Source organism: Ambystoma mexicanum, chromosome 14 (assembly GCF_040938575.1).
Source record: "Ambystoma mexicanum isolate Mex_15411 chromosome 14, UKY_AmexF1_1, whole genome shotgun sequence".
Classification (NCBI taxonomy): Eukaryota; Metazoa; Chordata; class Amphibia; order Caudata; family Ambystomatidae; genus Ambystoma; species Ambystoma mexicanum.
The window spans coordinates 217,366,111-217,378,277 of record NC_090940.1 but is presented as its reverse complement, the minus strand read 5'-3'; the positions used below and the strand labels follow the sequence as shown (position 1 = coordinate 217,378,277).

General features: G+C 46.5%; 1 protein-coding gene across 1 annotated transcript in view; it reads left to right on the top strand.

Moving 5' to 3' along the window:
• Positions 1-245: 245 nt before the first annotated feature.
• SOS2 (SOS Ras/Rho guanine nucleotide exchange factor 2) overlaps positions 246-12,167 on the top strand; it is a 1,344,468-nt gene continuing 1,332,546 nt past the window's right edge. The window contains exon 1 of the mRNA XM_069638977.1: positions 246-784. Within this exon, the coding sequence (XP_069495078.1) occupies positions 698-784 (87 nt within the window). The 5' untranslated portion in view covers positions 246-697. The remainder of the gene's footprint in view (positions 785-12,167) is intronic.

The following is a 12,167-nucleotide window of genomic DNA, read 5'->3' as shown; positions in this document are numbered from 1 at the left end:
GCAGTGGCACGCACTTTTTGGGGTCAGCAGTGTTCAGTCAGCGATTGGCGCTGTCCTGGACGGTCTAGGCTGGACTAAACACTTTTCAGGAGCCAAAAGTATCCAACTACGAAAAACAGGGAAGAGAGTCGTCGGGGCGACAGGGCAAGTCACTGTCAGCAGCGAGCACCAACCAGTGGAGCCGAGGCCGACTGAGGCCCTGCTGCAGTCACGGCCTGCGCCGCCGCCGCCACCTTCCTCCGCCTCCTCTCGGGTCGCGCATGCTCACTGCCCGGACTGCGGTAGCAGCAATAATGAGGCAGTGCTAAGGGAGCCCTGGGACCCGGGCACCAGCGCTAGCAGTCCGACCCTCCTACCATGGAGGCAGACCCCGCAGCCGACGGCCGAGGACTCTAGCCGTGGGGTCGCCGTCCGGGATATGTGCGCCAGGCTGCTAGTGGCGGCTGCTTCCCGTGTTGTGCCCGGCCCTGCACAGTCGCTGCCGGGGCTGTAGCGGGGAGCCTGTGTGTACGGCGGCGCGCGGGGTGGGGGGCCCTGCAGGGCCATGCGTGGAGGAGGCCTCCCGGGAGGAGGTGGATAGGCAGCGGCCGCAAGGCTCTCCCGCGGGCTGTGCTTTGGTCCCAGGCCGGTGTGCAGAGGGTGAGCCTTGGCCCGCAGGGCCCATGGTTTGGCTGGCCCAGCCGCGCCGACCAGCAGCATGCAGCCGCCGCCGCTGAGCTACGACTTCTTCAGCGAGGAGAATGGACACAAATGGCGGGGTCTCTTCGTACCTGCGCTCAGGAAGGTGGGTCCCTTTGTGTCTGCCTTGTCCTCCAGTCCCCGGAGCGCTCTCGGGGCTTGTGCCTTGCACTGATTTATATTGTGCCCATCCAGGAAGGGGAAGTCGCTGTTCCACAGTCTTCAGCCCCACAAGCAGACGGGCCCTTAGGGAAGTCTGCTATAATGCAGACAGGTAGGTAAGTGTTGCACCTGAAAGGCAAGGAGGGTTGTGGAGAGTCAGCCGATGCTTCTTGGCACAGGGCTCCCTCTGTCCAGGCCTTTCAGGGCACATCTGCCTGCTGGGAAGTTTTGTTTTCGTACATGGTGCATCTCTACCCCATTCTCGGCCCCTGTCTACATCACATCCAGCTCCACACCAACCCCTTAAAGCAATCTGATCCAAGGAGCCCAAATCGGGGAAATGTTACAGCTCTCACACTGCAATGCCTGGGTACCGTACATTTCACTAAGGAACGAACGCTGGGGAGGTGTGTCCTACTGCCAGGAGTTAATCGCACCTAAAACAAGAGCAAAACAGAAGATTTAAAACATTGAACTTGGTGCTTTCGCGTTGTGTATTTTTTCTTACGTTCAGTTTGTATTTTATTGCAAAATGTTTTATTGCAAAACGCTGTTGTTAATATCATTCTGTGTGTATGTGCCCACTTTACACGCAAACATGATTTAAAGAAAACAACATTTGGGGGCAGGTGGCTATAGTTTAGTCGCCACCATATGCCACGACCAAGACCTGTCTTCGGGTGGCAAGTGTCTTCTTTTCAACTAGCAGTGTGAGAATTCCATCTGTATCGCCATAACCATAAAATCGCACGCCATCCTAAGTTTGTACACCAGCCGTGATTTTAAACAATTTCATCCATGCTACATACTAATACATCACAGATTTGTAAAACGCTGCTCTTTTTCGCACAAAAGTCCTTCAATTTTCACTGCCGTGCCCTTTACTCCTAATAGGGAATAATAAAGCATGAATTGTATCTGTAAAGGGCAGATGGCTGGTTCAAGTGCTAAAAATAATCATACAACTGCGCTTACTCATTTTTTCCATCAACTCTCTTATACAGTTTACTTTATTACAGTGGGCGATTTTACGTTTCTCTTTGTTAGGTCTGACTACCAGTTGGCTGGGATACCAGTTTAGGTTCTCAGGATGCTAGTTATTTTTTTTTTGCCGTCATTGAAATAAATATGCCAACTGCAGTTTTAGACAACTACTAACTTGCCACTCCTTTCTAACAAAGGATGCATTTCATTGGAGCCCCTCAATGATGCCCACTGTCTTGGGGTGGAAGAAGGCGTACTTGAAAGTGTGCAGGTGGTTTAGTGAGTATAGGCTCAGAACTAGGAGGAACTAGCGTCTGAGTGTTTTGCATTGTGGGAGTTGGTGCGGGAGGCCCTGTGCGTCTTAACCATATGGATAAGACTCAGTGCCTTGGGTGTGTGCTAGTGTTTGTGTTGGTGTGTCATGTGATGTTGTGGTGGTTTGTGCTCACTGGTTAGATTGTGTCCATAAGGGATTCAGAGTCGCTGGTGGCTGTTGCTATATGACTATCTGGTGTCTTGGTGTGTACTTGTGTCATTTATGGTTTTATGGGCTATGTGGCCGGTGGTTCACTCTAGGTGTGCTTTCAGAATCTCAGAGATGATGGATGGGAACACTTGGTGTGTTTGTGTAGTGTGGCTAGCCCAAGGTCCAGTGCTGGAGTTGGATTCTGAAATGTAATGAATTTAATGTCCATCTTAAGAAAGCTCAGCTGGAATTGACATGTGCTCACGCTCCACCCATGATTGCTAAATTTGGAAATTAGGTGTTTCCATTCTCTGGGACATTTACAGCTGACTCTACCTGTTCGAGATGACGATTCTTGAATTGTTGTCTGGCTATTAAAGCATAGTTGATTGTCTTGCTGGATCTTGTGATATGTGGGAATTTACCAACATAATACACGCATAATTTAAAACGTGCCCACATTCTTGTCCGTGCCAAATGGCAGCACTTACAAGTAAACATTCTTTTTTTTTTTTTTTTCTCCAAATGAGTGCAATAAGTCAGCAACAAACAAAAATCCACCAAAATCATTGGTTTTGCATTATACTACTCCTTATTTAAAGTGGTTGTCATGCCATTGGTAATGAAGATTGAATATGTACAAAGGAATTTTGTTCCCAGAAGGTGCTCAAGGTTCTATTTGCAAGCAATCATTCCCCATGTACACCTGTTTTACCCCAGAAGAAAATCCGCACTAGGCTTGGCGCTAAACCAGCAGGTATTTACATTTGTTGAGTGATAGCATGTTTCCTTGCCTCGAAGTCGGAACGCTACCTTGAGCTAGGTTGCTCAGCCCTTAGTAGAATAGCCTTTCTGGAAGTTACTAAGGATAGCTTGTTGGTGTAGGATAACAGAACGCAACATCCCTGTGAGACAGTGGATCTTGGTGGAATGTTGGTGTACGATCCTCGGGGATGGTTCAGCGAGTGCACTGTGTCTGTCTTCTGTCAGGTCCCTCATCCTGCAATGTGGGGTGCACCTTGCCTAGAGACCAGGATTCAAAAGCTTACTGACTGGTGTAGTTCTAGTCCCACTTGCAGAACATTGAACAGTAGCAGTGTCCTCTCAGACAAGGATCAGGCTCATTCTACGATTGCACTGTTTGAAATCCCTGCAGCGTAAATAAGAAGGAATGACGCAATATTATGTTTCTTGACAGGTTGTAGTGTGGCATAAGTCAGGCCTTTCTCTGGAGGAAGACTTTGAGAATGATAGTCTTGAATTTGACCCTTAATTTTACTGGAGGCCACTATGTACATTAAAATGCAGATGTTATGTAATCAAAATGTGGGTGTAGTTGAGAACCTCTGCTCTTTTGTTTCATGAAGCTGTATGATTTTCTACACGTGGCTTCTTCTACCAATGAAGATCCTTCTGAAAAGTATGTTCAACAAGAGCTACATCAATAAACTTTGTACCCTAAAAATATGCTGCTTTTCCCATGACTTAACCTAGTTTATTGTGTCTTGCAATGACTTCAGTGATGACAGCGGTTTCAGGAAGTCATTATTTTGTATTTGTTACTAGTGAAAACACATGTGGACCATTTAATTGGGTTACCAGTGCCAGCCGATAAGCTGGTAAGCTTCAGCAGCTTCAGAAATTGATCTTTTCGTTTGTTTTTGTGGAACAACTTCTCCCAAGTAGTGCTTATAGAAATCTTTTATTGTTGTATTGGACTGATTTTGGCGTAAGTATCCGGCTTAAGACTAGATTTGATCACATTAGGCCGTAACAAATGACTTTTGGTTAAGACAGACTGTACAAATGATTGTGCTGATTTTTGGATGGATGTATGTGCATCGTTGAAGCTTTCCTCTGATGCATATGTGTATAAGATGATAATTATCCTTGTTGTGCACTCTGTTAAGTCATGCAGCATGGAGAGATGTGTATTAATGGCCAGAGGCCTGTGTTTAAATGGAGCCCGCCCCAATTATAGTGATTTATACTTCTTGCCCATGTGAAAGCGAGATCTGCCTTATTTGTTGTTGGCCTTTGCTCACCATTCAACGTCCAGTCTGTGCAACATGGCATGGCTTGAGAAGCTTAGTAAAACCACTGGCTCACATCTCAAGTTGCCTCAAGGATATTCCATGTCTGGTCGCGCTTCAAGGCCATCAATAAAGGTAGAAGGGCGCCATACAAGACCACTTACGTTAGTTAGATTACTTCTGAATGAACCAAGTTGGCAATTGAAAGTATGGCAAAAGTGGGAAAGTCCCTTTTCTGACCAAAAACAAGATAACCAAAGGTATTTCGGGGGTTGATTCACACATGGGACGGCCAGTCCTATAACTGGGCTGGTACTTGCCAGTGCTGAATACCTGCATTTCTTTTATTTGAAAGACATAGTTCAGCACTTCTTAGCAGGAAGCCAAAACTTGTAATAGAAGAGTACCGGGACGTCTCAACAGTAAGCAAGTGCTTTGGTATAGTGAGTACATGCACGTCTGTCTGTGTTTCAAGTACTGGAGATGGTCTGACCATCCTGTTTTAGCTCTCTCTGGCATACCTCAAGATAAATATCCATTTGTGTATACGTATGGCTCCTTCTAGGACAGTCCAGCACCCACATGATCGGCTACTCTTCTGTGAACAAGAGTGCTAAGAGCAACCCAAGACCTGTTTCTCTCGCTCGCGTGTTTGTTAATTATTAAAATGCTTGGATTTTCAGCCTAAATTATAATCATGATCTAGAGGTGGATCCCACAATCCAGAGATATGTAGCCTGTGGATATCCCGATGTTAAGGACTATGACTTCCATGAATGATCCTTCAAAATTGATTATGCTGGTTAGCAGGGACGGTAGCCGTAGCTTTGGCAGCGTCTGGGGCGAGGCAACAAAATTTGGCTTCCCTCCTCGATAGCATCCCCTCCCATCTGGTTTTGGGGGGGGTGCCACATTTTTTGTTGCTCTGCTAAGAGTCCCACTGCCAAAAAAACAGCAGTGGCGCTCTATTTAATTAAGTGCGTAATCAGTAAATCACTTCAATAGAGTGTGGCTGTCAAACCAGCATGGGGCACCCTGCCTGCCAGAACGGGGCACATTTCATTACAGTAGGGCACCTGCAATGCTCGCCATACCTGCTGGGGAGGAGGGTGCCTGGAAAGACACCTCCGAGCTAGCATGGCAGGCAGGCTTATGAGGCGGCCCAGGTGGTCACCCGTGTTGGCCGGGCCCTGCTGGCAAGGGCTGATGGGATTTGGAACTGCTCATCACAGAGGACACTGAATAACACACACAACAAGTGTTGACGGTTTCTGGATGTACTCTTGTCAGAGGAGAATTGCCTGGCGTTTCGGAAGCTTTACGTTTTTGGCAGGGGATTGAACGTATCTCCCAATTTACATGTGTCAAAATGAGTGTCAATTGAAAAAGGAGGAAAAAGGTATTTATAGATGTCCGTCAAAGCTGGCTGGCATATTTGTCGAAAGGCTGTACCTCCAATTAGCATTACCAGAACACCCCTAGTGTTGCCTTTTCATTATGGAGTCCCCCGGCGTTTGTTTGTGTGAATGATTTTGCCTTGATGTTATCTGCGTTTCTTGGCCTTCTGGAGAACGCTGACATGGCCACGTTGACTTTTGCCATAATATAACTGCCGAACTTGTCATATTTATTTGCTCGTTCTTTTGTGCCTCGAAGTTAACGTGCACACCTAAAGACCACATTCGTTTTATTTTATTTTTTGTAATGTATGCGGTGCGACATGATTTTCTTTAGGGCGTCGTATTTGCGCGGTTAGTGCCCTCCTCGCCCCCACCGCTCCCCCTTCCATAAACGTCTGATTTCTTTAGTGGCGTCTGCCGAGTGCTTAAGTAAGACTCATGTTGGGTAGCACGCGCAGCCTTCTGGAAGTCCCAGAGTGAGGAGTCATGAGTTGCTGGCTCAGACTCCGGTTCTTTGCTGGCTCCTTGAGTGATTGGGTAAGTCCCTTTTTGGCAGTTCGTTTTTTAAAATTTGTAATAAGTCAGTTGTTACTGAGTAGCATGCACGCTTGAAATCTGTGACGGGTTATGCACAGGCACTGTTTGGTCTGGGTGTGTGCGTTTTGTGCTCAAGTTCCTCGGGCATGCGAATGCCCTGCAAAGTATCTGACAGCCGCAGGCTTCACAGAGCATTGTTTTCCATAACCCGAGCCAACACCTTCGATTAATTAATTGGTGGCTTCTGGGAGTTGTGCGCTAGCTTTTACGAAACTCTTTCTGACTAGAACACAATGCCTTCAGCGTAGTAGATGTTTTGTTTAGATGCTCAGGCAAACAGGTTTCCTAGGTTTGTGCCACAAGCTTTTCCCAGATTCGAGCTTGACTGATTCGAGATATCAGAAGAAAAGAAACAAAGATACGCTGCTTGTGGAAGATCATCTCTGCTCTAGGAACACGCGGACATTTTCGACAGAATATCCTTTTGTCTGGCTTAGTTGCAACAACATGGGGATGGTGCAGACCTGTGAGGATCCTGCATTGTGTTCTCACTGTGGACTGGACTTCGTAGTTCTTAGATCGATCAGCTGGTCATAGTGTTCCACACTCTCATAAAACCAATATAATGTGTCTGACTTGGCAACTGAGTCCCCAACAAAATACATACTTTTTTAATGACCACTCCGCTCCACAATGGTAGATGGCCACTCCTACCAAATGCACTCGCAAATTATAGATCGTGGAATCATAAAAACGACCGTGTTTCAGAGCCATTCCTCAGTGCAAACCAAATGATTTCACATTCATGTAGTACACCTGAATGCTGATTGCTTGATGGAAATCTCAGGAAAGGACCACTCCAAAAGAAGAATGCTTTTACCCTTTTTTACTAGTTTTTCAGAATGGAGCTTCTCGCCATGCATCTATAGAAATGGGCGAATTCCTACTGCAGCAGGTCATGGTAAATCTTTGGCATAGCATACACAAAGTATGACGACGACTCTCTGGTCCTCATACCTCTCTCGGGCTCCTACGATCAAGATGCCAAGTCTCCCACAAGATCTACGCCACCATTCCAGCATGGATGATATGATATGGCATTTATAACGTGCCTATACACAAGTGTTTCAAGGTGCGACGAGTCAAGGGAGGGGGAACAGAGGGAAGAGACACAACTATCTTAGTAGGCCAGGTGTCATTCAGATCGTGCAAGTGCATGGGAAGGGTGAAGGGTAAAAGTGCGTGCGGGGAAGGGGGAGGGGAAAGTGCAGTGCATGGGATAATAGGATAAATAAAAAATACGGCCAGCTGGTGGCAAGTGCAAGGTAAGTGCAGACATAAGTGCTGGTAGGGGGACTGTAGGGATACAGAAAAACAGTCCCCATGTGCGGGGGTTGCCAGGGAGGCAGTGCAGTTGTGCAGCTGGCAGGGTCTGGGCCCAAGATCAGAAGAGTGGCCAGGTAACCAGTGCAGTTTGAGTTACAGCCAGGAATTCAGCAGGGTAGAGGGGGAGAGAAAGCAGAAGCAAAGAGGAAGGTTTTAAGGTGCTTCTGGAACCAGAGATGGTTCTCCTCAAGTTTCAGGGAGGCTGTCCAGAGGGAGGCCCCAGCCGAGGAAAGAGATCTACCACCAACTTGTTGCTTGGAGAAGTGACTAACACTGAGGGAGTTGGAGGCGGATGAGCGAAGAGCTTGAGAAGGAAGATATTTAGGAAGAGAGAGTTGAAGGTAATGAGGCCCCAGAAGCCAGAGGCCGTGAAGGCCGTGTGGACAATGCAGAGGGTTTTGAACATAATCCTTGCCGCCACTGGGAGCCCAGTGCAAAGATTTCAGTCCGGAGAGATAAGATCCCTGGGCTTGAGGCCGAGGACAAGTCACAGTCTTGTTCTGGATGAGTTGTAGAGGTCAGAGAGTAGAATCAGGCAGATTTAGAAAGAGGCTGTTGCAATAGTACAGCCTAGAGAGAACCAAAGCTCTGGAGACGGTGAGCTTCTGGGGGAAGGAGAGGAAAGGAAGAATACCTCTGAGGAGGTGCAGCTGGTAGTGTGACTTCTTAGAGACGTCAGAGATGTGAGGAGAGAAGGAGAGTGTGGAGTCGAAGATGACCCAAAAGTTTTTAGCCTTGCAGGTGGGAGCAGGAAGAGGGCCAAGAGAGGCGGGTCAGAGAGTTGCCGGAAAGAAGGGAGCAGGTGTGCCGATGAGGAGAATCTCAGTCTTACTGGCATTAAGACAGAGTTCATTTGCGGCACACCACTCTTGAATAGCAGACACAGTCGGAGATGAGTGAATGAGAAGAGGTGACTGAAGGCAGCCTGAAAATGAGCTGAGTGTCATCCGCATAGCACTGCAAGTTGGGACAGAGAGCAGCAATGCAGTGGGCAAAAAGTGCCAGGTATTGGTTGAACAGCCAGGTAGAGAGGTTGGATCCCTGGGGAACACCACAGGTAGAGATAGAGAAGAGGCAGGACCCAAGTTGGACCTGTGAGTGTCGATCAGAGAGGAAAGAAGCCAGAACCGCCAGAGCGTGACCGGTGATACCCAGGTTATCATGGAGACAGATGAGCAGGATGGCATGAATGACTGTCAAATGAAGAAGAGAGATCAAGCAAGATGTGGATAGCAGCAAATGGGCTTTGTCTCAATGGAGACACAACTGAGATTTTCATAGTCGGCCCTAAAGAAACTCTTAGCAAAGCAAACTTCGTAAACAATATAGCGAATTCACCATTGATAACACAATCATCTCTGTCTCGCCCTCAATAAAGACTCTAGGGGTATATCTGCAAGGTGAGCGAGATAGCTTCCTCTGCCTCCTTCACAACCAAACTAATAAATGCAGTTAAATCATACCTATCTAAGCAGAATTGCCTCTCAGTAGCTAGAGCTACCATCGGGGCCAAATTAGACTATTGTAATGTCCTTCTAGCTGGCCCATCGGCAAAGAATTTGAGCAGACTTCAAGTCTTTCAAAACAATGCTCTCAGCCGCATTAAACATCCCTAAAAGAGATCGCATCTCACATGCCAGGCGTGCGGCCCATTGGCTCCCGTCAACGGATTACCTTCTAGACGCTAGCCTTAACTCATAAGTGCCTGGCGCTCACAGCCCCGCCTACCTGTCTGAGAAAATTATCAGAGCCACCTCTAGACTTAAGAGAGCTGGTCACACCAACCAGCTGTACATCCCCACAATAAAAAGTGTCAAAGCCGGCAGCGCTGGCCTCCCTCACATTGCTCCTAAACTATGGAATGCCTTACCAAATACTCTGAGGGCAGAGACCTCACAAATGTCCTTCCGGAAAACCCTAAAAACAATGTGCTTTAACTAACCCACTCCCTCCCACATCAATCTTCGGCCTTTACTTTCTTATCCTACGGACCCTCTCCATTCAGCCTTGTTATAACATCGGCACATATGAGTCCCCCTCCCCTTCTCGTACACCATTGTCATTAACATTGTGTTAACTTACTGTTAGCAGGTTCGCTGTAACCACGAACCACCGTCAGGCTGTCTCTTTGTGTTTCCCCTGTTTCCTCTCCACTGTTCCTCTCGTGTAACTAAGTAAGCCTGCTTGTAACAGCGGCACGATGTCCCTGGGCTGCTTGTGCACTATATGAATGTAAAAAATAAAAATAATGTCTCATCAAGCAGAGTTGCAGAAATGTGGAGGTCCTGACCTAACTGGCCAAGGAACATCACAGGAAATCCACTTATGCATGGTGGCAGTCAATGGGGATGGACGCATTATTACATCCTTGGTATACCTGTCACCACTCGCATATCAGCAGCACCGCTGACATTTCATAGACCACCTCTCCTTCCAAGGCATACTTCACAACTGGTGTAAAGAGTCAACTTCTCAGAGTCCCCTGGATTCTCGTACCAGTAGATAGTTGCTTCAAATCAAACTTTTACAGGACCTGCTAATTATACCATTTTGTCCCTTTGAATGACCCATTTTCGTTAGAGGCCTCCTAGATATTTCTTAACGCATAACACCTGTCCAGAAACAAAGGAATGTCATATAGGTATGCTTTGTATGGAACCAGTTGGCCAAGAGAGTCAAAGGTTGCTCTTGATAGCTGTTGGTGTTAAGATCTATAGCTCCTAGCGCTTTCAATCCCTGCCTAATCCCACATCCTTTCCCGACTTCCTTACTGGTAGGAACCACTCCTTCCTAGAGTTTCCCAATATTTTCCCTTTATCCATCTTTGGAACCATACCAGGTACCTGCGATGGAAAGATAATGGAGGAGACCACACAATGCTTGGAGGAGGGTGGGGGCAACAGCTTTGCAAATAGCTTCTTATTCTCTCCTTTTGAGCTACACAATTTTTAAACATATTCTGTAAATTAAAACTGGTAGTGCCTTCCTAGGTACCCAAAACCATAACCTCTGTTATTCTGTCCAAACAGTGCTTTTAGAGCACGTCCAGTTGCTCACATCTGGTCCACAAGAACATTCAATTGGACTGCTGTCTATTACCCCCAGTGTCAAGAATCCATTCCCCACCTTTGTTCATCGACTGTGCCAAGGTTTAAACCTACCCACTGCAGTATCACATTAAAAAAAAAATTAAAGAAAAATACCTCCGGAATCCATATGGGGAGCATTGTATATAAGAAAGCGTATTTGGAAGGGCTTAATTTGCTGCGTTACCCCTACCTAAACAGAGTGTTGGCACAATCCATTTATTTAAGTCCTCTTTAATTTGTGCTAGGTGGTTGGGAGGTTGAGTATAGCCCATCAACAAATAGCTGTAATTTTTGCCCATTAGGCACCCTAGCATTTGACTTTATAACACATCATTGTGAATATTCACTGTTTCAGCAGAATGCTTGTGAAGCCATCACTGGCACTAGATAGGATCAGTATACACTTCTCCCATTTTAATGTTCAATTCATACAGTTTTTTGAAACTGTCTCGCTTCTTCATATCTTTCTTTTCATAAGAGTCCCTGTGTATGTCACATATAGCATAATGTCATAAGTAAAGAGCACACATTTGTACCTGCCTTTTAGGCACAATCCACCGAACCATACCATTACTTCATCTTGATGCCTGAGTGATGCTATTCTTTGCGCATGGAGGTAGGGAGTGGGGAAGAATTTTTGCATACACAACCCAAAATCTATTGCATCTATCGTGACTGGATTAACGTGTACCTGGTGTTTTCTGTTGGTTCATCGAACCTTAAGGAACTTATGTCTTTGCCCAAAAGCCTTAACAAACTCTTCCAGGAAAGGCCACTCGATGCAGTTAAATGGCTTCTTGGCATACAAAGTAAATTCCCCTTCGTTGGTTAGACATAAACTGACTGACAGAGCTGAGCACTGTTCTTTCCCTCTCTGGGCCCTCCTTTCTAGTTTTGGCTATTCGGTGGAACTTGCGCCACCTGTAACTCGAAACAAATCCATTGGAGTATTCCTAGGGAGAATGGCATATGAGGAGGGACACCAAGCTTGTAGGTGGTGTTTGGCTATTTACCCACCCATTGACTGCCGATTGTCTGGCTAATCCCTATGCCCATTCCCACTCACTTCCTTCCCACCCCAAAACACATCCTCCTGGGGATCTCTTTAAGCTGCTTTTATCAAGCCTTACCATTAACCTTTGTGCTTGAAGTGTCTGCCAGTGTTTTTTCAAAGCAGGCTTCTGAGAGCTAATGATTTAATTGGATCTATAAAGGGGACCTACTTGAAACACTTGATTTTATTTAAAGCACTGTGCATGTTCTTCACTGAAGTCCTGTGGCAAAGCCAGAAGTTTGACTTGTGTATAGGTTTAAAGCATTTACCATGCACTGCTATTGGATCCCCAGGTACTCGCACCATCTTACAGCTGTGCTACCAATTATGGCCCGTTAATTCCACTAGGGCAAATGCCGTTCCCATGCCTACACAAGC